Below are 26181 nucleotides of genomic sequence, written 5' to 3' on the forward strand. Positions count from 1 at the left end.
AGACACCCATATGATTCCATGATTCTAACACTCTTAGCTCCATGGACTTCAATTACTTCTATTTTTTAAAAAATTGCAATGTCAACAACTCTTGCAATTTTATTGTAAACCCCACAAAATTTGGTATCTTTCAAAAAGCCATAGTTCCCAGAACCTTATGACATTTTGACGCAGCAACAAGCATCTGGCACATGTATCAAAACAAAAGCTATCAAAGGTTAGACACTGACATTTAAATTCACTTCCTTCAAGTTACTGATAGAGATTAGAAGCAAGTCCAATTATGCCTCTGGGTGTTTTCAACCATTTATGCAGGTTTCTGACTAGACAAACCTTAAGATCCTAGTCCTGCAAGCCCTTGTGCCTGCTCAAAATCCCACCTGGAATGCGAACAAACTTTTCCTGAAATTCCGGCGGTGCAGGTTCACACATTCACGAGCTGTGATGCTGGCAGTATGCTGGCTACCATGGGGAAGACCCTAACCCATGGATCATTTGTCATTGTAAATCTCTGCCTGAACTTCAGCAAATTTTCACAGCCTGTATTTTTGGAAGGATCATCTCCAATTGCTATGAATAGTCTGGGTTTGAATTTAGTCACTGAAGACAGGACAATCATCAAAGACAGGAAAGGGAGCAGGAAAAGTCACCCACAGTAGGCAGTAGGGAGCCAGAAAGATACTCCAAGGACATAGGACAGATTGCAGCAAATGGTAGGGCATGTTAAGAGGGAGCTAGCAGGACTTTTCCATGCTAGGAAAGGCTGGTTTCCTTTCTCCCCATTAGGGCTGTGGTGTGACCAGTGTTGATACGGACAACCTCTTCAAACTGAGAGAGAGAACTACATCCTAAATGTATGCCCTCTGACAGCAGCTCAGGCTTGCTGGCTTCTGAAATTTAGTGGCTGCCATGGCATGGGAGGGCAGCTGTCTCTCTTCCCACTTGGGAAGCAAGGAATTAGCATAGTGGCTTCTGAACTCTTCCTTGGGGAACAGGTATTAGCCCCAGGGAAAAACCCTCTTGATGGCCTGACACATACTTGCTTCTAGGCTCTCACCTGCTAGGAGCCAGCACACAAGTGTCCAAATTTCTGATTCAATGGGTGTCTTGATGTGCCAGTGGGCTGCCAGACTCCTAATGAAAACTTTGAAGAGCTCAGAGAAGGAGCTCCAGGACTTCATCATAGTTGGGAACCTATGCAGTGGGTCCCTACCATGCCACTGTGTGGTTGTGGACTCCCGTGGTCATTCAGGAATACCCAGCTCAGCTGCTTATGGGTTTGTCTTTGCCAGCAGCCTCCACACCACCTCTGTGAACACTGAAGCTCCTGTAAAAGATCCACACACCAGATGTGAAGTGTTGGCTGTCCCAAACTGTGGGGGCACAAGGTGCATCCTCCATCCCCTCTCCTACCCCAGAGCGGCAGGGTGACACAGTCTCACGGTCCCCGGGAGGCTCCTGTAGTGGCACAGGCAGGATGTGGTGACAAGCCAGGAATGGCCAGGCAGGTGTGTGGGGAAGTCAGGACATTGTGACACCCCCAATTACAGCAAACACCCCTTGGCCTGGTGTGCCAACCCACTCTGAAGGGGTAGGAGGCACCCGAGATTTGTAAATGGCTTTGGTCAAAAGGAACAACTTAAGTCAGAGGGTCCACAAACAGTGAATTGTAGACACATTGTAATTTCCACCAACAATTCAACCCATTCGAGACACCAAGATGGCTTAAATGATGTCTGTTGTTGTCCTACCTCTTTTATTATGTATGGGCCAATTTTCCAAATTTCTGGTGTCACTGTTCAAGGCATGCTCCATATTTGCTTAGCCGTTGTGGGTGGTGTCAGGGCAAGTGTAGTTTGGTTATTTTTGGGAACTACTGTATTAAGTTTGGATGTTAAGTCAACCTGCATTCCATTTTGCCAGAGACACTACACTAACAGGTTCAAACAGGGAAAAGAAGGCCAGGGTGACAGGGGACGGTGCGGGCGGAGGGAGCAACCATGGGCCCTGAGGGGCGGCGGGCACGGCAGAACGGCCCTCTAACGCCCCTTTGACCTTCTCCCGGCTCTCACTTGGCTCTCGTGTGGGAGACGCGTCCTCGGATCCCCATCAGAGCGCGCCGGAGCTCGACCAGCACCGCTGGCCATCCCAGGCACAGCCCAGCACGGGCTCCCCACACAGCACGGGATCCCCACACAGTCCGGGCACGGTCCCCGCCGTGATCCCTCCGCCAGCGCCGCCCGTCTCCCTCCGCCGGCCCCGGCGCCGCGGTTTGTCCCGCGCGGGCCGCCGTAGCGCTGCCGGGCGGCCGGGCCGGGCCGGGCGCGGCGGGACGGGCGGGCGCGCGCCCCTGCGCTCCCGGGCTCGGCGGGCGGGGCCCGGCCTGGCCCCAGCGCCTGCCCGCACCTGGCACCGCGGAGCCGCCCCTCGCTGCCGCCCCCTCCCTGCCGCCGCCGCCCAGGGTACGGCCCCCGCCCCGCCCGCGGGGGCGGCCCGCGCCGCGGCCCCTCCCCGGGGCAGGCCGGCTGCATGGGCAGGCGCTGCGGGGCACCGTGGGCGCCGGGATCGCCGTTCCTGGGCACCAGGTAGGAGAGGTGCAACCCGGCGGGGCGGACTGGGGCGGGGGCAGGAGGCGCGGCCCCTCACCCGCAGTGCTGCCGCCGCAGGGAGGAGGCTGCCGGCTGTGCTGGCTTGGACGTTTCTCTCCTCCTCTCCTCTCTTCTCTCTCCCCTTCTCCCTCTCTCTCTCTTTCTTCCCCCCGCCCCCATTTTGCACAGAAGCCGGGAGGATAATTCACTGCAGGCTCTGACTGCATCCCTCTTCCCCCCAGCCACCACCGGCTCTTCGGGAAAGGTGAAGGTGTTGGCTGAGGGTCTGTAATCCTTGGCAGCAGCTCAAGTGCCTCCTTGATTCACTTTATAAATAGGGGTGGGGGGACGTGAAAACATCAAATGGCTTTATTATCTGTTATCACACACTATATGTAATTGTGTGGACTTAAAACAGAGAGAGATTTGTGAGAGTTAAAAACTCCCTCCTGTGTATTCTCAGGGTTTTTCTGTGACTCGGTGTTTAATAGTCAAGCACAGCTTTGTGCTTTCCAGGCTTGTGAAGCATAAGGTGGAATGGATGTGTATGGAGCTAAAGCACGGGGGGGAGGAATTTTTGTCTTTGTCATAAGATGATATTGAAGTGCAAAATCTAAATTTTTGATTTGGGAATTGTTATGGATGTGTTAATTAATACTAAATGGATGATAATTTGTGTGGAAACCTCTGAAAATAGTAATGCTGCCTCCATCCCTATAAGCTCTTGCATTTATATTTCTTGCAAAGAATGAGGCTAGAATTGAATTTATTGTGAATATCATATTGACTCACAGTGCGTCTTTCAGTTTAGATTGCTGCTGATTTGATCCTCTGGAATCTGCAAAAGGAAAGTCTGCCAGCCTCTGTGAATAGCTTTGCAGTGTAACAGGAGTGGAGTTCCCGGGCAGAATCGCTGAGAGATATGTGAATGTGTGGGAGCAAAGCTGAGCACGTCGGTGTTTCTGCCTCAAACCTGGGCTCATTCCCCAGTCACGGTCTGTGTGTGGGGTGAATACCTCCGTGGCACCTGGAGATGATGTCAGTCGAAGGGTCTACGATAACAAGTCGGATCAAAAATCTGCTTCGCTCCCCTTCCATTAAGCTGAGAAGAAGCAAGCCTGGGAACAAGCGAGAAGATATAGGCAGCAAGGTGAGTGCTCTGTGGTGCAGCCAGCATACTTTAACTTTTTTGTCTAAGTTTCCATCTGAAGTGATAATTCTGCTTTGGGAGACCTGGTAAAACTGTAGTGATGCAGAGGAACTGATCCATGACTGGTCTGTCTTTTAGTTGCGATCTTTGCTTTGCTGCAGATCCTTCCTGAAGCTTGTGCCCTTCTTTTGAAGCATTCTTTTTGCCTGTGTGATATGAACTCAGTCTATATCAGAAAGCTTTTGGGATTTCCGACACTGTGGTGTGTAGAGTTGTTAGAGATGACTGACAGGAGAAATGCAGTGCTCTCTCTTCCTCTATGTTACAAGCTGCTAACCTGCATTTCTGGGAGCTGAGGATACAGAAATACCTGTTGTGTGTAAGCAATTGCTCTTACCCTGCAAAGGAGCGTTCTGTGAGCACGTGGGGAAGGGAAGGATGACGTGAAAGATGTGAAACATGTCTTGGAGGTGTCTGTTCAGATAGGGTCTGTGTTCCACCGGCTGGGATGTCCTTTCCTCTGTCTGCTTCAGACTACCTTTCCTGGGGGTTTTCTTCTGTTGGGTATAATTGGTTCTTAAAATCCATCATTCTTCTTGGTGTTTTGGAGAATTCCTGACAGACACTCACTCACTGGGAATTGACTGGTGTCATGAGGAGAGGATGACTTAAGCCTGGCTTCAGGGATCATAAGAGCTGGGTGGCATTGCCTTGTGCTGACAGCAGGTGCCTCTGAGTCAGGGCACCTTGTTCTGCCCCTACCACTGATTCACCTGTAACCCCAGGCAAATCACTCAGCCTTTGTGTAACTCTCTGTCCCCATAAATAGAAAACTTAATCCCTCCCCTTTTGTGAAGACTTGCTAATAAATAAGAAATGCTTGTAATCCACGTCTGAAAAGTATATTAATTTGTGTCCAATCAGTAATGCTTCAAAATTTCTCTCTTGAAGTGAAGGGTGTATATAAAACTTCAGGGGAAGTAAATGACACTGTACCTAAAAATGGTCTTTCCCCAGCATCTGTTCTCAGAACTCTGGTTCAGGTCAGAATTTCGCTTAGATGGCTCTTTAATACCAAGGAACACAGTATTCTTCTCTTGTCAAGCAAGAGAAAAACCATGGCTTCCTCAAAGTTGTTTAGAGGAAAGTCCTTGGTGCTTGTGCTTGACCTCAGTGTTTTTCTAAAATAACAGAAACAAGTTTCAGTCTGCGATTTGGTGTGTGTGTAAAAACTCCTGGGACTAACACTGACCATCATACACGTCACTCCTGAAGGATCTTTTCTGACCTGCAGGAAGGAGTCTTTGAGGCATCTTTGTCTTTTGGACATTTTGAGATTGCTCCAAGAGCTGTATGAAACTGTTTAGGTGGAAGCATGGAAGGGCCAGTCAAGTTGATCATCTCAGCTGCTTGATTACATAGGATGGAGCTGGACTTTTGCCCTAAATGAATGCCTGGAAGATGATATTGCGCTTTGCATATGCAGATGTAGGTGAAGATCCAGCCCTCAACAGCCCTCTGAGTCCCTCAACGTTTTATTGCAACCAGGTACTCAATTTAAGATGGACAAGCAACCTCAGTGGCACTGCTTAAACTGCCATGAACTGTAGTGGTTTGTTTTTTTTCCCCTCCAGTGGGAAGTGTCCTGTCTCTCTCCTAAAGAACCCTTTGGGCATGTGAGGCTTGCCAGGCTGTCTCAATGGCTAGGGACAGACCCCTCGGGCAGTTTGTCATGCTGAAGAGAAGGCCTGTGAAATTGCCTCCTTTCAGTGAAGCAGCCCTGTAATGCTGGGCTGGCCGTGGGCTGTCTGTGGGAGGCTGGCTCTGCAGAGACCTGTTTGTGCATTGCTGTGGAAGGGGGAGTGTGGGTAAGTAGAGATATTTTGCATGATGGCTGTGCAGGACATGCAGTGTGTTACTTGGGATCTGTACAAGAGAGAACTTGTTCTGTGACTTCCACTAGGACTTATTTCTTGCTGTAATTAATGCATATTTTTTTACTGTAGAGCTCCAGGAGATCTCTACAGAAGTTAAACTAAGGAGCCAATAGATAATCATGGACATTTAAAAAAAGGAAAAAGGGGGGGAGGGATTTGAGCTCTAAGTAAAGCTTGTTGACAAATTGGATGTAGTGTTTGGTTTTGTTACTGCTTTTTGAAAACAGTTTTTGTTTTTTGGGAGTCCTGATTTTTGTTGCTGCCTGACTAGTTTTGCATTTAGACTTTCCTTTTTTTGTGTGTCTTCTGATGTTCATGGCTTGAATCTGCTTTTGCTGTGGTCTCCAGATCTCTATTTTTTGTATTGAACCAATATAGACCTAGAGTACTGTGACTTAAGTCTAAGGCTTTTTGACTGTTGGGATTTGTAATGTTTTGGTGTGGCAGTTGGAAGCTAAAATTTCCTCAGATAAGTTGATTGGCCTGCGTTCAATTTCTAGAGGATTACTAGCCCTGCCAGAAATCCAGCCGTGCATCTGGTCACCGTGCTTGTGATTCCAGTAGAGACACGGGGTTAAAAACTAGTGCCTTTGAATCACCCTGCAGGGCAACACCATCAGGACAGAGGGAAAACTCAGGCCTGACCCATCTCCCATCGTTAAAATGTCCTGGTTGCTGTAGTACCCTGCTCACAGAAGTAATGTACTTAAGTAAGTACAGTTCCTGCAGGGGTTGTTTGTATTGCTGAGCTCTACACGTGTAAATATAAACCTCTTTTTAATTGATGTAGCTGTGCCTGTTTTAGTGGGGGATGGTGTGTGCGGGTATCATCCTTAGTCAAATCAGACTGTGAATGTCAACAAATTGCTACAAAACCTGCTACAGGCTTTCCCTGAAACGGGAAGCCAGCGAATCAAAGAAACACATTTGGAATTTGCTGCTGGTTTCTTTGATCTCTTCTGTTTTTTCTAAGCCAGAAATATTTCAAGTTGCCTGTTTAAAAGAGTGTTTTGACTAAAACCTGAATTCCTCAGCAGGAAGTCATTGAGCAGGGAACTGTTATGTTGTGGTCTCTCCCCTCTCCAAGTGGCATGCAAACATGTGCAGCTGGAGTGCCTGGTCCTGCCCTACAATGCTGGGTTGGACTGGGTGGCTCTGCAAAACCTTGAGAGCATTTGTTCTGAAAATGAGCCCTGACTAAGTTGCTCCTAATGGGACAGGGTTTCCTGTCTTCCTTTGGTGAGACATGGTCTGTTCTTACTGCCAGCCAGTAGAAACAAGTACTTCTGTGTGCTTCTGTGTCCTACCAGTGAGGTTGCACAGATTTAAGAGGAAAGCAGATCCATGGAAACTTCAGACTCCTCATGTCTTGTCATTCCCAATGAAGTTCTCCAGCTTCTTAATCCCCTGAGAAGCTGGAGGGCTCAGCTAGAACCACAGGCTGTCCTGGACACAGGAGAATGGAGTAATGTTTCTATCCTGACTGTAGCTTCCTGCTTTCAGCACAGAGTTCTTTTTGTTTGAAAATATCATGGCTTCCAACATGAATCAGTGTCAGACCACTGCTAGTCTTAACTGAATCAGCTGAGAATTGCTGAACCTGAACTGGAACAGAATCAAAAACCACACAAGTTTGGTTCACTGATGTAAATGCATCAAAAATCATTACCTCTCATTAAATCACTTCAGGTGCAGCTGAGGCTTCTTGCAGAGTGGGATTCTTGTAAGTCTTTGGGAACAACTTGGTCCTGCAGCAGCAGAGCCTGCAGGGTTCCCAGGGAGCTGGATGTGGGGCTGAGCAGCCTGACTATGTAGGTGAGATAAGGAGCAGCCTTGTCTGATGCTGGCATAAGCTTTTCTTTTGGCAGGATTTGGAAGGGCCTTCTACAAAATGATGGTGCTTTTGAGGAGTTTTTCAGTGCAGTATTACCCCATTCACCCGTTTTCTTCCACTGCAGTCTGAGGAGTGCTCAGCCCGTTATCTATGGGACCAGTGCAGCCAGGGGCACAGCTGAGGGAATGCCTCTAAGCCTGGTCTGGATGTCTGCTACTGTGCCTGTTCTGCTTCAGCATCCATAAATATTGCTTGACCCCAGCTGATAGCTAGGGATCTCTCTCACAGCTCTGCACTGCCCTGTCTAAACATACCCAATTGCTTCAACATCTTAGGGCCCGCTGTGCAGAGATAGAAGGGATTTCATGTCTGTCTCTGGTCAGGCTTGTAACAGTGTCCCTTGAATCACGGGACAAAGGCTGGTTGGGTTCTCCATAGCCAGACCTGCATTTCAGTGGTGTGTCTGTATCTGTAGATAGAGTCAGTAGGACAAATGGGTGTCATGGCTCAGGGGTTGAATGCTTCCCTGTTTGTGTTGCTCTGGTCCCCCCTATTCCATCATTGGATGTGTGGTGCTCAAGGTGATTCTGTGTTTGTTAGCAGTTTCACACGCAGCATTTTCTTGTTCTGTTCTTCACTCTGTGAATTATATGCCTTGTCCTGAAAATATAGGGTGATTTGTCTAGCTCCCTTGGTCTAAACATGAATGTTAAATGTGACTTACATTCACAGAGCATATCTAAGCCAGAGTTTTTCTGCTGGTGATCTGCAGGGCCAGTTGACTTTGGTTCTTGAAATATAGTGGCTATAAAAGCATATAACAATTCAACATATTTGGTCTTGTTGCCTGCAGTTGTATCCATGAAACACTGTTATACTTCTTGCCAGTCTTGAGGCAAAATTGCTGGCAAGATCATCCTTCTAGCCACCCCTAAATCATGTGTTGTTTTTACTGTGAAAGACAGCAGGAAGGCATCTCCATGGCAGGGAGAGCATAATGATGTGCTGGGGTGAAGTCAGCATAAATAACACAAACCAGGTCATTTGCCTCATGGGTTTTAATGGTTCTTGCTTCCTGTGGATGGTCATACAGTGCTTACCTGATAGCCTTTCAGAACTGTTGTGGTCTTGCCTTGAATGTTGCTCTTCACCTCCCTCAGATGAGCTGGGTTCTCTGAGAGGGCACGTGGGACTTGGCTAACCTGGCTGGAGAGGCTCACAAGTAGGTTTTACACTGATGCCCTGCTGTGCTGGGCGAGCTGTGCACAGAATCCCCTCTTTTGTCCATGGGCTATGAAGCGTGTAGTGTTTGCCAAAGACCTGGCTGGGATAGTAAGATGGCAGAGGTCAGGGCTGCTCAGAGCTGTTGCAGGTGATACATTTGCTCCTTGCTAGTCAGAGCTGTTGTTCACTGTGGTGCTGAGGGAACTGATGGAGAAAGGCATCCTCAGACACAGTGGAAAGAGACATCCTTCAGAGTGTGCCATCTGTTTCACTAGCTGTGTGCTTGGGCCTTCCTGTGGTGTATCACTTCATGTGTTTCAGGAGGGCAGAACAATTGAAGTGCTGGTTGGGAGTCAGACCAGGCTGGGCCAATATCTGATTTTCCATCAGCAAGGATCTGCAACCACCTGTAAAATGACTTGTATATTATTTTACTGTCCTCTGTGTATAATGGAAAGTAACTACAGGGCACCACCTCCATTTCTGGCTGAGAAAGTGGTGGTCAGCATTTTGATGACCTGGAAAATTGAAGTAGGTATTTTGTTTCCTGTTGATCAGGTCTTGGGGAGAAGTTGCTTGATTAGGCTTGGTACAATTTTCTCTGTGAGCGTGAAAGCAAACAACATATACTAGCTACTCTTTGGCATTTTTCAAAGGTTTTGATGTTTGGTGCCAAGAGTGGTGTTTACATGGCACTCAAACAGTGCTTATCCCTGACATTAATGCTTAGTGATCCCAGCTAAGGACTGAATAATTAACTATCACCAAGCCCAGTTTCAGTTACTTCAGGCTTGTGTTTGTGCCTGGTGTACCTGCCTCCGCATAGCTGGCAGTTTCTGAGGGCTATGATACACGCATAGCAGGGTTGCAGCATGCTTGCTGCTCTGGTTCACAGCTCCAGATGTGGGCTGGTCCTTGTGCCTGAATCCCTTTAGGCTTTGCTGAGGCTGTAGCCACCAAAGGGTGGCTACTGCAATTCAGAAAACCCTCCTACTATTTCCTTTCACCACAGGGCTGTTTATCCTTGCCCTGAGCACGTTCATGTGTTGTGCAAGGAAAGTGCAACTGAGGCCTGCAACTGTTGTAATCAGCTGTGCTGTGTGATCAGTATTCAAAAATATCAATGCAGAGGTGACTTGTTGTTAGTATTTGTATGACCACAGACTGCAAGAGCAGTCCCATCTCTCTACCTTGCTTTGGTGAGCACTGGACAGATGGGATAAAGTAGACCCAGTCCAGAGGAGCTTCAGGCTTAAAAAGCTGAAGGGATGGAGAGAATGGAACATGCTTTTCCTATACAGACATGGTTCCAAACTCCCACAGGAAGTCTGAGGCAGACCTAGAAATTGAATCTTTATCCTGTAAGGCCAAGTCCTAGCCTTAGTCACAAAGCCCGATCTCTTGCAGGTTACCAGGGATGTTTCTCACCTCTCCCATGTAAGGGGTACTTGTGTTCATTTAAGATTATTTGCTTGAAAATGTGCTGTTGTAAATACTGACTTGGTCCCATTGTCACTAATGATTTCAATAGCTCTGGTGATGATGACTTTCCAACAAGCTCAAGCAGATTAAGCACCATAAGAATTAGAGCTGTGGAAACCCCAGTAAGCCTTGTAAATTTGCTAGTGTCCCAGGAGACCAGTACTGTTGTTAGTTACTGTGAGGAAACTGATTGAAAATAGTACTGTAGAAGACTATGAACTGCTGGTGTATTCAGAATTTCCAAGTTAATAGCAATAAAAGTCAGACCTGCTTGTTCTCCCAAATACAGTATTAAAATTCACAGTTGGTCAAGGTAGCTAATGTGATATAACAACTGATACGAGATTTCTTACCCCATGGAATTTTAACAATGGCATTCCTTCCTTACAGTGATGCTTCTTTAATTTCTGCATCTCCCTGACATTTTGTACAGTTTGAAATTTCCCCCGTCATGGATCCAGAGAGACTCCTTTCTCTGGAATATAGTAGTTTATCAGAGGTTCCATCTTAGTAGAGAGTCATAACATTAACGAATGTCTTGAGCAGGCAGATGGAGGAGTTTCTGAAAGGAGAAAGCAGCATTATGGCAGTGTCCATGGATTCAAGACTATAGAGTTGTAAAGCTTCCTGTTCCTGTTTCTGTTCCCAAGCAGGCACTGTGAAAAACAGTGCTGCCTCCTCAGAAACCCTTGCCTATTGACAGACAGGCCCAGCACAGGGCAGCTGTTTGAAGTGCCAGTATTGAAGTGCTAGCTACCTCTCCTGTGCTCAACAGTCGTAGCCTTTGAGGTCTGTCAAGGGCTTTGAAATTGGCTGCTCACCTCTGAGTAGTACATAAGGGGCTGCTTGCCTTTGAAGTCTTGTTTGTACTAGGGATGCTTTCATTTGCAAAAAAAAAAATAAATGCACCATGGCTCAGGCCAGGCTTTACACCAAAGGAGCTTGAGTTCATTGCACAGTCCCTAATGCAATCTAGATGCTGGAGATCCTGAAACATTGAATAAGACTGAGGGTGAAAGGAGTGTCTGCAAGACCTGCCTCCTTATTTGGTGGCAGGTCTTGGTGCTCAGAATTCACTGTGCTCTGTGCTTTGGCCGTGGCCATGCTGTGACTGGAACCATGCGGGAATAGGGATGGTGTCAGAGGTATCCTGAGGGAGCATGACTGTCAGGGTGTACTTGGCTAAGCACTTGCCTGTGCTAGAAAGAATTAGTGAGCTGAGATCCAAAACCAAGCTGTCTTAATGGTAACACAGTATCAAAAGAGTCTGTTGAAGGATCCTGTTCCTCAGAGAAACAGGCTATACCAGTGAAAGAACTTCTTTCTGACAGTTATGTTTCATCAATACTAGTCTTTTCTGCAAGAGCTTTGTGTGGGCTGAGTGATGTTTTTCATGCTTTTAACCAGTTCTGTGCTGCTGAACTGTATAAAGCTAGAGTGAATCTTGAAATAGAGCTGTGTAATTTTCATTTAAAATACAATTAAAGTTTTTAGGTTCTGTGCTCTGCTTTTCAGACTGTCTTTGAGCCTCTTTTTTTCCTCAGGGTAAAACAGACAGGATACTTTTCCACTTTCTGCAAAGTGTCCCAGTGTCCAGGGCTTTAAAACAGCTGCATAACTCCTTGTGTTTGGCTTATCTCCCAGTTTTGAACTAGGTATAGCGGTTCTGAGCATAGCTGTTTCAAACCTGCTTTGAGGGTGTCATCCTTCTTGAGTAGCTGGGTCCAAAAGCATTGCAGACTGTAAACTAGAACTAGACAAACTAGACAAATTTGGGATCTGCTTTTTGTGCTTAAGCCCATCTTGTCCCAACTCATCTAGTTTTCTTGGACTGAATCGTGGCCAGATAGACTTTAGATATGGTTCTGTGTACCTTTCCAAACTATGAGGGCTGGCTGGAGAGTGTTTGCCCAGTGTCTGCTCCAAACCCTGCTATTGGGGAGGTGGTTGAGTGGAATGGATACAAGATGACAGAGTATTCTTAATGCATGAACAAATTTTTCTGATGGGTCTGTGGTAGGCCTCAATGAATGTAGCTGTTTCTAGAAGCCTGAGCAGCTTTTGAGGCTGGAAATGGGATTCTACTGTCCCCTGCACTGGGAGGATAATCTTCCTCCCTGATAATCTGTGGCTTGTGCTGCCTGTCTCTGCAGGCTTCCCGAGTTAAGCTGTTGAGATGTATTAACACGCAATCAGCAGCGTGAATAGCTGGTGCTGGGGGAGGATGAGGGAGAGGTGCTCTGGGTGAGAGGCAGCTTTCTTCAGTTTCCTTGCCATTGCTTGCTTTGGCTGTAACTTCTGAAAGAGCAGGTCTCCTCCATCACTTTTGTGGTGAGTGGTTTATGGACACCTGCTTTGTGAAGTTCTTGGCCCATTTTCTGTGGCAGGACTGCAAATAACCTTTTTGATGTCCGAAACCTGCACAAAATACTTTTTTGATGGAGCCATCTGTGGAAAAATGAGTGTGGTGTCGGGGGAGAAGATGCAGTGCCTGGGCTATCTCTGCTGTGTGTCGAAGCTGCTCCAGGCCCTTGGAATGAATGTCTCTTCCCAGGAGTGTCAGTGTATAAACACAGCTGTTAATAAAATGGCCAGGAGGTTGATTAATGACTTTCTACATGGCCTTCTGGAGTTGGGGTGACAGCCAGTGAGCTGCACAGCACTCAGGCCACAATTGCATGGCCTGGCATGCCCACTTGCTGGCAACTTCATGGCTTCTGCCTTGGCTTCTTCCAGGTGCTGCAGCCTCCTGTGGCCATGGACATGTGGTGTGCTTGAGCAGGGGCACTGTGACCCTGCCTCTGGCTCTGTGGGTAGCTGGTGCCTGGGGAGGGCCCTGTGGCCCTTGGTAAGCCTGCAAAGCTTAGTTTAAACACATGTTTGGGAAAAGGAGTCAACCAAGCTCCCAGTCTATAATATAGCAACTGTCTATAATACGCTCAGAGTCTGTGTTGTTCCAGACAGTGCCTGGACCTTCATGGTGGAACTCTGGTGGCCAAAGTTCCTGGCTGACCAGCAAGGCTGGGAAAGACCACCAGGTTGCCCTGGGTAATAACATTGCCCACCATGGTAAGGCAGCTTCTGGCTTTGCATTTCTGCCAAGGAAACTGAATTGTCTCATGAGTTTGGAAAAATCTGCCTCTTTGGTAAAAGACAAGTGTTTTACAGGGCACCTGGGGATCTCTGAGGTTACCAGGGGTTGAGAAATACTGCTTGCTGTGGAGAGTCATATGATGTTCTCCTGGGAAAAGAAGAGTACTTGTTGCAATAAGGCATTTAGTTTTGCTGTCAGTATTTTCCAGAGGTTTAAAACAATTGGGAACACTCATCACCTACTGCCTAAAGGTTTGTTGGCAAGCAAAATAATCTCTTCCTTTCTGCTCCTAGTTTTTTCTGGCACTTAGGGCCTCTTGTACTGGGAAGAGCAACCCATCCCTCCTTAGCTGGCAGCATTGGTGGAGGAGAGGAGGAAGCTGTGTAAAGAGTACTATAACTGTCCAGACAGAGACGAGCTGGTATTCCTGCCCTGGGTTGTGGGGAAGGGAGTTGGGGGCCTGAAACATATTTGTGCAACATTTGGGATTAGTTGAGTTGAGGAGCTCTCATGCTGAGGATATGGTAGAACTATGAATCATTAGTGATCTCTGTAGCTGCAGAAGCAGTTAGGACAGAAAGAAAGGCTTAGAAACAAAATCCATCATAAAATGTCAAAGTGGGTGGTTTCCCTTGCTGGGGAGAGGGTCTTGTCTCTGGACAGCAGAGGGAATGTTATCTGTGCATTGCAGCCATCTCTCTGGAAGAGGAATTTGCTTCCAAGTCTGCTGCCTGTGTTTTGTCCCATGTCCTGCTCTCCCAGTCTCTACTGTGATTTCACTTGGATGCTTTTCTCAGATCCCCAGAAAGGAAAGTACTGTAAAGAGCTGCCAAGCAGGGTTTTGCCTTGTAGAGCGTACTTAAATGCTGAGGCCTGGTTGGATGATGGTATGATTATGTTTCTATTTTTCTGTGTGTGTGTGTGTGTGTGTTTAATACAAAGCTCATAGGCTGTTCTGGTTGAGTGTATGTTACTTTTCTTAGTGTGCCTGTCAGTACAGTAACTTACAGCCTGCTCTTTTCCCCTGCTTATAAAGTGACAGTGGTATTATGTTTCAGCTGTAATGTACACAGTCTTACACAACCCTTTGTAACGTTTTTAGAGTCGTGATGACCTTGAAAGGTTTAAAAGAAAACTGAATGCAAACTCTGGCACCATTCCTGTGGGTGCTTCAGCATGTGCTTAATTTTGTGGTGAGGTAGAGTGTGAGTGGTTCATTTCACCCAATGAATGTAAAGATAAGTGTCTCTGTGGCCAACTGCAAGATCAGAGTCTATGTGTGATGATTCATTTAATGCACGTAACTGTATCTGTGTGCATGCCTTATATGTATATCATGCAGTTGTCTTCATCATGTTGTTTTGACCAGCTCAGCAGCACTTCGTTCAATAATCCATATTTCCTGAACGTATTGCTAACCAGTCCTGTGAAACCTGGAACAGAGACTTTTCCTGTTTCTCTTTCCCTGTTTCACATTCCCCAAATAAGCAGTTGCCCAGAGAAATTACATTTTTATTTTGTACCCCTATTATCACCCCTGAAATTTGTTTCCCCCTTTCTCCCCATCTACAAGCTTTCTGACGGAGTGTCAGAGCCTCCTTTGATCTAAGTAAGATGCTGACCTGGCATGTTCAGGAAGGGCAGTTCCATCCCTGAAATTGCAAACAGGTTTATGCAGGCTAAACTACGTTATTTATACCCCAGGAGAAGAGACGCCTGTCTCTTCAGAGGCCTGAGATGGCGGTCATTAACTTTTCCACTTCCCATAACCAAAGGTACCTTACCTTTTTAGATGCTTCTGAAGTGTTGGTTATGCTTTCCTCCTCTTTAAAGTTCAGCCCCATTGGGTTCAGGTAAAAGGAAGGCAAGCTTTTTTAAAAAACATGTTAATCACATATCTGTCTCCCTGTCCACCCTCCCGCTATTTAGTTACTACAGAGAAAAATGTGATGAAAGGTTGTTTTTATGCGTATTGGGAGGACTGACAGGGCTGTGTTTGAAGCTGTGAGAAGGACAGTCTGGTGAAAGGCATGGTAATTATCACCTCTTGCTTTTCTACATGTGGGCTGCTGTTTGCAGCTTGGCTCAACTGAGGTCGTGTTAAAGCCTAGGCTCAGCACTGGCGTCGGTAACCTGTGAGGTTTCTAGCAAGTGTCTTCCTCATCTATGTGTCACTGAGGCCTCTGCAGTGCTGAGGTAAATACCCTTTAGGAGTTGGGCCAGGGCTCCTGCTCCTTGCCATTCTTGTTTCTTTTCAGTGTGCAAGCTTATGGGTACTGGGTTCAAGTCAGACTCATTGAAATATGGTAGCACTGCTGATATTTTCAGTACAGGGTTTGCAAATAGAGCTGTGCACATCTAACTGTCTTCTGTTTGCCCACTCTTAAGTTTACAAAATGCAAGTGGATACTGGCAGATGCTCTGTGTATTGCATGTCTGCCCTTATGTTGGCCCACACCCTGGTCACCTCCATGTGGTGTCTTGGCAGTCAGACACTATATCTTGATGTGACAAGAGCTGGCTGTTAACTTACAGCTATAAATCTGTTGGGGCTACAGTGGAAGTCTGTCAATGCTGTGCAGGTGGCAAGTGGCTTATTTAGCTTCTGGGTGGATAGCTTTTAATTTTTTTTTTTCCTATCATGGCTTGTGTTTCTGCAGTTGTAGAGCCTGTTCTGGTTACAGTGGAGTAGCAGTTAACAGAGTTTATGGGACATTGTTTCCAATTGCTGTGGTCTAAACATATGTACACCAGCATTGAATTACTTCTGCCTGGAAATAAGCCACAGAACTATATATAAAATGTGTTTGAACTGGTCCAGTAGTGTTGTTGGTATAAATAGAAGAAAGTGGTAGACCCAGGGCTTCCCTTCCTTACAGTTGATTCAAGATGACTTCCCAGATACTTTATCTTCAGTGGAAAAGGCTGTGGAAGGTGGCTGAAAGCAACAAGAAAATGCCATATGGCATGCGTTCAGGGTAGAGCATAAGTGCTTGGGTCTGGAGCATTGGCTTCCTGCTTGAAGATTGTTTGGTTCTTTTCTCTTGTGGTGAAACATCTGTCAGAATAGATAGGATATCCGATAGGATTCAGTTTGCAGCAGCCTGGTGGTCCAACACCACAGAGTTTGGTCTGGGGCAATCTTAGTTGTTTGTGACTCCAGAACTGTTGCTGAGCTTCCTAGAACTGTCAGATGTTTTCCCCCTCAAACTGTTAGACAGGTACTTGTGGAGCTGCCTTGATCATCATGATGTCACACGTTGTAGGGAGCAGAATTTTGAAGTGGCATCGTCTGTGGTTTCACAGGTGCATCGGCATGCTGCTATCATCTTTTGAATTGTGGGGAGTGTACGTAGGACTTCTCCCAGGCTGTGCTTGTGAATGTAACTCTTGCAATTTAGAAGTAGCTTTCTGGTTCTTTGTCAAGATTGTTTAGTGCAAGTATTTGCTCGGTCAGCTTGACTGCTGTGGCAGATTGTGCTAATTTCTGTGAGCCTTTCCATCAGTAATAGGTTTGTATCTCACCTAAAGGAAATGTAGGAAATGACCTCTGTAGAAATAGCAGAAAGTACTGATAAGCACTGAGCAGACAGTTTTAGTCTTTGCTTGTGGATGATGTTAATTGCATCTTTACACTCCAAGTACTTCTTTTGTCTTTGGCTAATTTTTAAACAGATCCTTCCACAGTATTGTCTCAAGTGCTCTATTGCAGGTATCAACCTGCAGCAATGTTTGCAGGTGGAAGTATTTTCTTTCCTTAAACAGTCTGATGCAATTAGAAGAGACAAGACTGTGTACATGTGGGAATGTTTTCAGGTTTCAGTGCTTCACAAACAATTCTACAGTCATTTCTTTCTGCATTTTTGTTTAAGAGTCCAAATCATCAGCTGCGTTCATTCAACTCTGGCAGGCCATCAGCTCTGTTTCATCCAACACTTCTTCTCTGGCTGGTGATGGGAATTGCAGCCTGGCTTCATGCAGGAGCTAGTTCTGGTGCAGGGGTGACAGTGAAACTTGTATCTAGCAGTTGCCCACTACCTCTCTCCCAGTGCACTGCAGCAGGGCGTGGACAGAAGCTGCATAGAAGCTTTACTGCTCTCTTTTTGCTGGAGAAAAATACAGTTTGACCAGGGTTAGCATGGCGGTTCAGCACAAATGATGTGCTGAATGATGTTTTCTCTTGGGTTGCTTTGATCTTCAAATGTTTGCCTGGTTACTATCTCCCTTCTTTAAACTGCAGAAATGTGCTTAGTTCAGATATTTCTGAACTACATGTGTCACTCAAAGTTATTTCTTATCCAGAGAGATTCTGCTAAATGCTTCTAAGTAGGTGAATGTGTCTAAAGCTATTTACCACGAAATTGGGAGGATTGCACCTCTGCTGAAGACTGGAGTTCCATAATCTCTACTTTTGCATTCTGCTTTTTACAACAGCAATTTTTGCTAAGAACTAGAAATTTAAAAGCAGCAGTGCTTTTTGAAGTGTTGAAGCAACAGGAGTTGGTTGTGAGCCTGGTTCCAGGGCTTTCTGAATTTCTAAACAAGAGCAGTAAAGAAATGGTGGTTATAGCAAAGGTTTGAAACTTGACAGAAACCACATGATAACAAAAACAAGGATTCTTAGTCTGTAGATAAAAATTGTTTCCTCTGAGTATGGTTTTACTTCCTCAGTTCTCACATTTGGTAATTCTACCAGTTACCCATGCTCCTGGACCGAAGTGCAAGCTAGAAGAGACTTTTTTTCCTAGAGTTACTCCCTCTTTTAGGGTTTTAAGGGACTTAGATGACAGCCTACTCAATTTTGTTTTTTTCTTTCTGTTAAGTCACTTTAACAGCTACTCAAATACATCATCTTGTGTTGGACTACTGTACCCCTTGTTTACAAAATTAGTTTCCTTCAGGGAAAGAAACTGAAAAGTGCTTGGGAAAAATCACAGGAAGAAGTGATTTAAGGGCAGAGTAAGTGAAGAATGAAAGCAAGTTGAATGAAGAACTTAATGAGTTTGTTTAGGATTGCTTTGTAGTTATCTTTATAACCTTTTGTCTCTCTGTGGTTTATTGTCTAGTGGTGGTTTCCTCTGTGTGTGTGTGCAAAAGTGAGAGGATTGATGGTGTTTCTTGCTGCTGACTTACAGGAAGAGTTCTTTGGGATGCTGGGTCTAGGTCATAAAACTTGTAAGAAATTTGAACTATTTGGAAAAGACTAAACTGAATTCTGTGTCTGCTGTGACTTTTGGATGATGATTGCTTCTCCTGGAGTACCATTTTGCATCTTTGCAGCAGAAAGATGGCTCAGTGGTGTGTACCTAAGTGAACACCTATGGGTTTGCTGGAGTTGTGTGTGCTGGTGGCTGAGCAGCAGGGGCAAGTGACAGGAACACCGTGTTACAGGTGAAGGGCTTTCCCCTGTACTGTAACAGGAGGGGACGTGGCAGCAGGTTTGTTGAAGAGATAATGGAAGTCAGTGCTTGTGCTGTTCTCTTCAGTTTGCTTTATGAATCTTTGGCCCATGTTCCTATGTAATGATTCCCCTGGGGGATGTGGTCTCCTTTCTGTCTGTCAGGACAAATCTCTTGGGTACTCAATATGCATGTTGATGGACAGATGTGAAGAGCTTCTTAATTCCAGGATGCATAAAGGGCAAGATACTGATAAAGTCTATTCTGTAAGAAGCTTATTCTTTGGAGCAGAGGGCAGGGAAGAGTGCAGGAAGGGATTGTCTAGAGCTAGGCAGTGAGTGCTGGCTGGGGACGGGCAGGAATCTTGAATGTCTCCTTCTATACATACTGGTTGACTTGGGCAAAATAAAGAAATTTCTCATGCTTTCTTTTGATTAATTGTTAACCGTCCTTTGAAAATACTGTCCTTGGCTTCAAGCAGGAGTGAGGTACAACAGTGGTGCAGCAGGATCTATGCAGTAGATAGCTGCTGAAATTTGGGAGGGAGTAAGATTATTCCCAGTTCTGTTGCTATTTGTTGCATGTTCAAGACATTTAACATCAGTGTTTGTGTGGTATTGCCACGAAGTCCTCTTACACTTAGTTGTAGATTGCCAGCTGTGTGAGAATACATGTTGCTGTAAGTACAGGAGGGCTTCGTGTTTGTTGGGACTTCTTCCAAGTACTGTGAAACAAATAATAAATAGTTCAGACAATATTTAGGGAGAGATGGAATACTAATCTGTTTCCCTCCTGCCTCCTTCCACAGGGATGTTGTCTGTGTAATAAATGCCTTGTGCTTACTCTGTCCTTCCTGTTGTATTTATTCCCGTCTTAGCATCTTTTAAATTGCTGATATGTAGTTTTTTAACATAATTTAAATCGGCTTACAACAAAACTGTTTTCTTATTCCCAGAGGATGCAAGTATGTGCTTTCCTCCATAACATCACTGCAATCTTAGGGAGATGCATGCATGGGAGGGCAAGGTGTCTTGTCCTGGGGTGGTTCAGGTGGTACAGGCAAGATCCTTCACGTGACAGGAGAGGTGAGGTCTTTGACCTCCTATGGCAGGGACAGATACCTGCTCCATGTAAGGAATCCAAGCATGAAAAGGTGGGGCTTTTACTTATAGTCTCTTTAAGACACTACTTACAGTCTCTTTAAGACTTCCTACAGCTGTGTCCTTCTCTGGAAGGCATAGTTGCCTTCATGACAATGTGGGGTGGGTAGGTAGGGGTGAGATCTGGCAGTCAAAGACTTTTAGGGAAGAATGGCTGTGTAAATTACTGGTGAAGGATAAAAATTAATTAATTTGGCATGGGTCATGGGTGAATAAAGAAATCACAAATGAATTATGTGTGTTGCTTCAGGCAGGCTGATCAAAATGCTTCTCTTCATCCTGCATAGCTCTGTGTGTTCCCTCAAGCCTTGTCAAACAGTTCACAGATCCATTTACACCAAAAATAAGCTCCAAAGAAGAAATTAGGGGGAAGGAGATTGTAACATGATGCTTTTCTTGAAGTGCTGAAGTGGCTTTCCTTCTGTGGTTCCCCTCAGCAGGGTTGCCTGTGGGGAAGGCTTTCTACTCCCTCTCTTTCAGTCTGTCTTCTCTGTGTCCAAGTTTAGTTTGAATGTATGTGTTGTTTATAGAGTTCAGCAGGAGGTGATTTAGGGGGAGCTCCTTGCCATGACGGTATCAGTGTTAGAAGTGCTGTGTTATGGCCCCTGTGTTTGACTGCTGCAGAGTCAAGAATTATGTGGTGCTGCCACGGTTTCTTTGGAGTGTATGCCTGAGAAACTGTGGACTTTTAACTGTTGCCTGTTTGCATTTAGGAGCACGCTCAGCTCAGGGTGAGGACCAAGAGGAGCCACAGCAAAGCCACAGAGGGAGCAGCCTTTCCAGCCTGTGCCAACATTCCTGTTTGGCTCTTTTCTTTTTTTTTTTGTCTCTTGCTTCTTGTGAGTGCTACAGTCTGGGCGAAACAGAGGGGAAAGAGCCTTTCCTATCTGGGAGGTGATGATTAATGATGGTGAACAGTGACCCTTATGCTGAGGGAACCATTTGTTCCTGCTTGATTTCAAACCCTTATATGAGTAACTGAAACTCTGCCCAAGGGAGCTATATTGGTGCTTTTTTTTTTTCCTGTTTCTTCTCACTGAAGCACTTTCTTTGCCTATATTCAGGCCCCTGTGCATAGACCTGGGGGAGACCAATATTTATGATTGCCAGAAAGTCAGAAGTTGCTTCCACTGTTCTCCACTATTGGGACAGATTAGAGGAGTGCTGCAAGTTCGCATTTGCACCTAAAACTTGTATGGGTAGTTCTTGATGCAGGGGAAAGTGAGTTGGCTTCATCTTCTACTACAAAGAAAAAAAAACCATTGGACGAATTGCCTATGTGGGAGGGCAAAAGCATACCCTATGTAAAGTATGGTATCTTGGCTGCTCTCTTTCCTTGTGAAAAAGTAATGCACATTTTCAAAGTGGAAACATCTGTTCCTTGTGAAGGAGTGATCCTGCAGAATTCCAGGTCCCAAGAGCTCAAGGAAGGGTTTCTTTGAAGCCTGCCCACACAGAGGTGTCTCTGTTGTGTTACATGGGGCTTAACTGCCTGAGGAGCTGGTCCAATTGACTCCGTGTGCAGATGCTTAGTCTGCAACAAATCAGGATTGGCTCTTTATGTACCAGCAATACCTGTAACCTGTTTGATGTCACTTTTTCTTTTTTCTTTTTAAGAAATTCTTAATTCACATTTCTTTTTAATGCAGCAATTTAATGCATTCATCACAGGGTCTTCACAAACTTTGCTTACATCAACAAAAAAGAATTTCCCACACCAAAGTCAAAATAGCCTCATGACAACGCTGATGGATGACAATGGTGGATGATTTACACGCTTTGTCCCTGTCCCTTCACCATGCTTGTACCTCTGAAGCTCAGATTTTCTGAAAATTTTGTGAAATCTTATGTAAGTCTGAGTTGGTGTTGTTTTTACAGTGAGAATGACTGAATGGTAGAAGGAGGAGAAACCACTGCTTGTCATGCCTTTAGCCAGAGTTTGTAAGATTACCTGGACCTCTCCTCAAGCCTGCAGTATTTAGGAAGAAATTGAACTTGGTGTGGGGGTAGGAAAGAGAAAATTGGTGGTCCAGGCTGGTGTTAACTGAAGAAACAGAAGATTATTTAATGATGGCTAGATTGTGCTGTAGAGGCCGGTAGGAAATTAACTCTCTGTGTCCTGTTTGCAGGCTGCAGGAACACTTGCAGGTGTGTCCTTCTGCCAGTTCTAAGTTCCCTCACTATGGTTGCTGGTAGAAGTTCTTTTAATAGCCTCCCACCCACTCCCTGGGGCTATGCAATGGTATTTATGGCCTGCCTGGGACTGCCTTTCTTCAGGTGCATGAAGAAGAAGGCAGCAGAGTGCAGATTCAGCACATAGCCCCTGACAGCTGGGGCTGATGGGTCAGGAATGCAGCCCTGACAGCTGGAATTGGACTGAAAGCGGCCAGCATGGTAGGGAGGCCAGGAGGGGAGAGCAGGCAAGAGAGGCTCTGTGGAGACATGGACAAATGCACGCACACTGTGGAAAGACACAGCCTGTGGACTGCTTGTGTTCTGTTTCTCCCACCTTCATCCCTGATTTGTTCTGTTTTTCCAACCATCTGGATAATTTTGAATAAATTTGTGCACACCCCTGTTGTAACCCCTCTGCAGCATGCCTGGCAGAGCCATTAGAGCTGAGGGTCAGAACTTCCACTGGAATACCCCCATCCCATATCTGCTTTTATGCAGGTTTACAAATGTAATGTAATGATTCCCATAACTCAGTGATTCAAAACCTTTCAGCAAGTCAGATTTTGATCTTGCTATTCTCGTGCCAAGGAGTGCCATTCATAACTTATGTTGGGGAGATTGTTCCCTGATGTTCTTAAAGTGGTTATCTTGAAATCAAATTGCATAGAGTTGGCAACTGCTTGTGTCATACTGTGATGTTCTGGTCAGGTGTTTTTCTGTTTTGTTTTGCTTAGTGAGTTTTTGTGGTTTTTTCCTCTTCCAAAAAAATTGGGTTTTTTCAATTACTTAATTGTGAGGGCTTGCTCAGAGCTCCGAATCCTTTTTCCCATGAGTACTGCTTTAAACTGGGCATTGGCTGGAAACACCTCAAATGTCAGAACAAATTTGCGTCGTGGATTGCATTAAACCAATTTCACGGTCTTGCAGTAGTTCCTGGAGGGTCAATTGGGCAGTTGAAGTGAGTGTGCAATGGTGGCTGTGGGCAAGGCTTACAGGGAGAGAAAAGGAGATTGCTCTGTCAGCCAGAGACCTCTTGAATGGGTCATGTGTTGCAGCTTGGTTTGCTACTGCTGCCTTTTGCAGGTGGAATATTTTCAGTGTCCAGGCTTGTCAAGACACTAGTCTTTCCTAGTGCTGGCTGCTGAGGGAAGAAAGACTGGCTGGAGAAAAAGGAGAGCATAGAAAAATGTCTTTAAAAACATATAATATATATATATATATGTGTAAAAGAAATTTAAAAGTGCATATTTTTTATGCATATACAAAAGCAGGGGAACACATTGGGTAGATGAATGGATGAATGGCAGAAATCAACTATGGAGCTGAGTGGTTTTGTTGTTTGTGTGCTTTTGTAAATCAAACACCTCCTGCAGTTAATTCTGTCCACCCATCTTCAGCCCTTCCCCTGCCAGACCAACAATAAAAAAAAACCCCTAACTCCCCCCCCGCAAAAAAAAAAAAAAAAAAAGAAAAGGCAGGGGAATCTGGTCCAAAGCCAGACTTCTGCATGTTAAGCTGAAGTGCAAAATGAGTATTTCACAGCTGTGTTATAAAGCCCTGAAATGAAAGCTTTGCAGTGGAAATGCTGACAGCCCCTTAAGTAGAACAGTATAATGTAATTAGTGCTCTGTGTTTTATGTGCCAAACGAAGCTCAGCAGAACTAAATGTAAAACTTCAAGCCTTTGTTTTTCTGCAGGAGTAACAGGACATCAGACAGCATGTTCAGACAATGGATTAGCGCCTACAACATGTGCACTGCTCCCTGGAGGTTGGATGTGTTTTTTTGCGGAGGGGCTCGGGGGCAGCAGCAGCAGAGATGTACAAACAGGGCCAGCTGTGAGATTTGGCGCTCTGTATCAAATTTCACTTATGTAAGATAGACAGCTATTTCTTAAATGCTGACGCTGACAATGTACAGCTACATTTTCAGCATTTTCATGTATTGGATGCCAGAGTGCGTTGATACGACTTTGCTGTGTAGCAGCATCGAAAACATGTTGGAGTGCATGCAGAGGTGCTGAAAACTCTTGGGAGCAGAATGTAGAGAGACAGACATGCAAACCACGGTGCTGTTGTGAAACTCAGGCCTGATGTTGGAGCTCCCTGTGTCAGTGTATTGGAACAAAGAGCACTGGGGTCTCAAGTAGACCAGTAAAGGGTTTTTTGTTTTTTTGTTGTTTTTTTTTTTCCTAATTTTTTAAGGCTAAAGAACAGATGATTATGTAGCCACTTCCCTGTGCAAGATTGTTACTTACTTACTACTGATTACTTGATCTTCTAGGGAAGGCTTTTCAAAGTAACCCTCAGGGGTTTTGTATCTCAGGGAGTTCTATGTCCTTTGCTTTTTCGGGAGCACGTGCCTTGGCACATGTATTATTAATATGCCTGCTTTCAAGCAGGAGAGATGGATGAGGGCAGGCACATTGTGCAGTGGATAGTAGATGAACTCTGATGGATGTTGTCTTCTCATGCCGACTCCATGCCTCTGCTTAATTAAATGGATTTGAATGTTAACTGTGTTATACATTGGCCCATGGGAAGGCTTTTGAAATAAAACTTTACTGCTTGTGGATATTTACTGAAGTAGCCATTCTGGAGTGGGTTGGAATAGTTGTGCTGCAAGAACTGTCTCTGAGGATGCTCTTGATCATAAATGCTCACAATGGCATGGAGAGAAAGGGGCACATTGAAATCAAACTATTAATTCAAGAATAGGATTTTCCATTCCATGGGGAACAGACAGGATGGAATTGGTGATAAGTTTCCAAATGCAAGGCAGCAGCAGTTCTTATCTGTGACTTTGTTGAGCAGGCTGACTTCTTTGTTTCTCTCTGCAAATTATCTTAGGCAGATTGAGAGTAAGGTATTAATGGGAAAAAATGGAAAATAAAACAGACCATATTGTCCTGCTCTGTAAGCACTTGCTGTGGCCATGTCTGGAAAGCTGCATGTGGTCTTGGTGTTTCCCTTTCATCTCAGGAATAATGTAGGGGACATGGAAAGGCCTTCACAGAAGAACTGATAAAGGATATGGAATGGCTTTCAGGAGAGCCATAAAGTGACTTCAGGAAGACTCTTGTACTTGGAACACAGGTGACTTGGGGTGATAGTACAGCTCCTTACAAAATTGTGAACCACCTAAAGGTGGTGTCTAGGGACTGACTGTTCACTGTCTCTTCCCATAAAAGGATTGAGGCATGTAAAATTAAACTATTAGAAGTGAAGTTAAAAACAAATAATGAAAGACGGTTTATCTTGCAATATATCAGACTGGTAGAGTTGCCAAAAGATGCCTTGCCAAAAGATGTGGTGAATGCTAAGCTTTTATAGACAGAGCGGATAAGCTCATGGTAGAGAATTCTACTGAAATAAGTTAAAAATAGAGAATATCTATTTTAGACTGGAAGACTGACAGAAGGTGAGAAAGAAATCAAATTTGTTTTCCTTGATCTTAAACTTTATCCATGCATTTCTTTTTACCATTCTTCTTGACTTTTCTCCTTTGCTTTTGACAGCAAATGGAAAAAGAAACCAGGGCTAGATATTGGTCTCTGATCCAAGGGGGCCAATCTCATGCAGTCTGGAACAGACATCTGCTTGCTGAACATGGTTTTCTCTTGCCTGATGCTGTAGGTATTGGGGCTTGTGGGCAGCCCTGTACAGTAACATCAGTTTTCTCCCCTTGGTTGCCATTTTGAGCACTGGAGAGTAGCACAAATCCTCTCAAATGCTTTGCTTTTTCATTTCCATGCTTAAATAAATTATGCTTGTAGTGAAGGATGAGATTTTGGGCCCAAAAGAGGATGAAGTTAGCATAAGAAGGCAGGAGGTGAGATAATCAAGTCAGAAAACTCTAATTTCTTTGTCATATGAGTGTGGGGATGAAGAGCTGAAGTACTGTTGAACTCCCACTTAGTCTTTTACTGGCCTGGGGAGAATCGTGGGGTGGGTGGCAGCAGGCTATTGTTCAGCCTACAGTCAAAACTTTGAGGGATGCCTGGTGGCCTAAAGCCTAAAGATGGCTTTGTCTTGAAAATGTCTTTTTCTCTCTTTCTTTTAAGATGAAGGCAGAGCACAGAAATCTGCTGGTGTGCAAACAGGCACAGATACAGGAGCTCCTACCCAGCAGCAGGGGTT

The 26181-nt window shown here is 45.2% G+C and overlaps 1 protein-coding gene across 7 annotated transcripts in view; it reads left to right on the plus strand.

The window, feature by feature from the left end:
- Positions 1–2493: 2493 nt before the first annotated feature.
- Positions 2494–26181, plus strand: part of MAPKBP1 (mitogen-activated protein kinase binding protein 1) — a 96550-nt gene continuing 72862 nt past the window's right edge. For 4 of the 7 annotated variants that reach the window (XM_088057452.1, XM_088057456.1, XM_088057457.1 and 1 more), the window contains exons 1-2: positions 2494–2585; positions 3395–3738. In XM_088057452.1, coding sequence (XP_087913578.1) covers positions 3622–3738 — 117 coding nt within the window. In that variant the 5' untranslated portion in view covers positions 2494–2585; positions 3395–3621. Of the gene's footprint in view, positions 2586–2771; positions 2854–3394; positions 3739–26181 lie in introns of those variants that run through there. The other 3 variants (XM_088057454.1, XM_088057453.1, XM_088057455.1) reach the window with 3 other exon arrangements.

This window comes from Pseudopodoces humilis, chromosome 7, assembly GCF_049639895.1.
Source record: "Pseudopodoces humilis isolate 2021_Gansu_Grassland_sample_001 chromosome 7, ASM4963989v1, whole genome shotgun sequence".
In the NCBI taxonomy this organism is placed as follows: Eukaryota; Metazoa; Chordata; class Aves; order Passeriformes; family Paridae; genus Pseudopodoces; species Pseudopodoces humilis.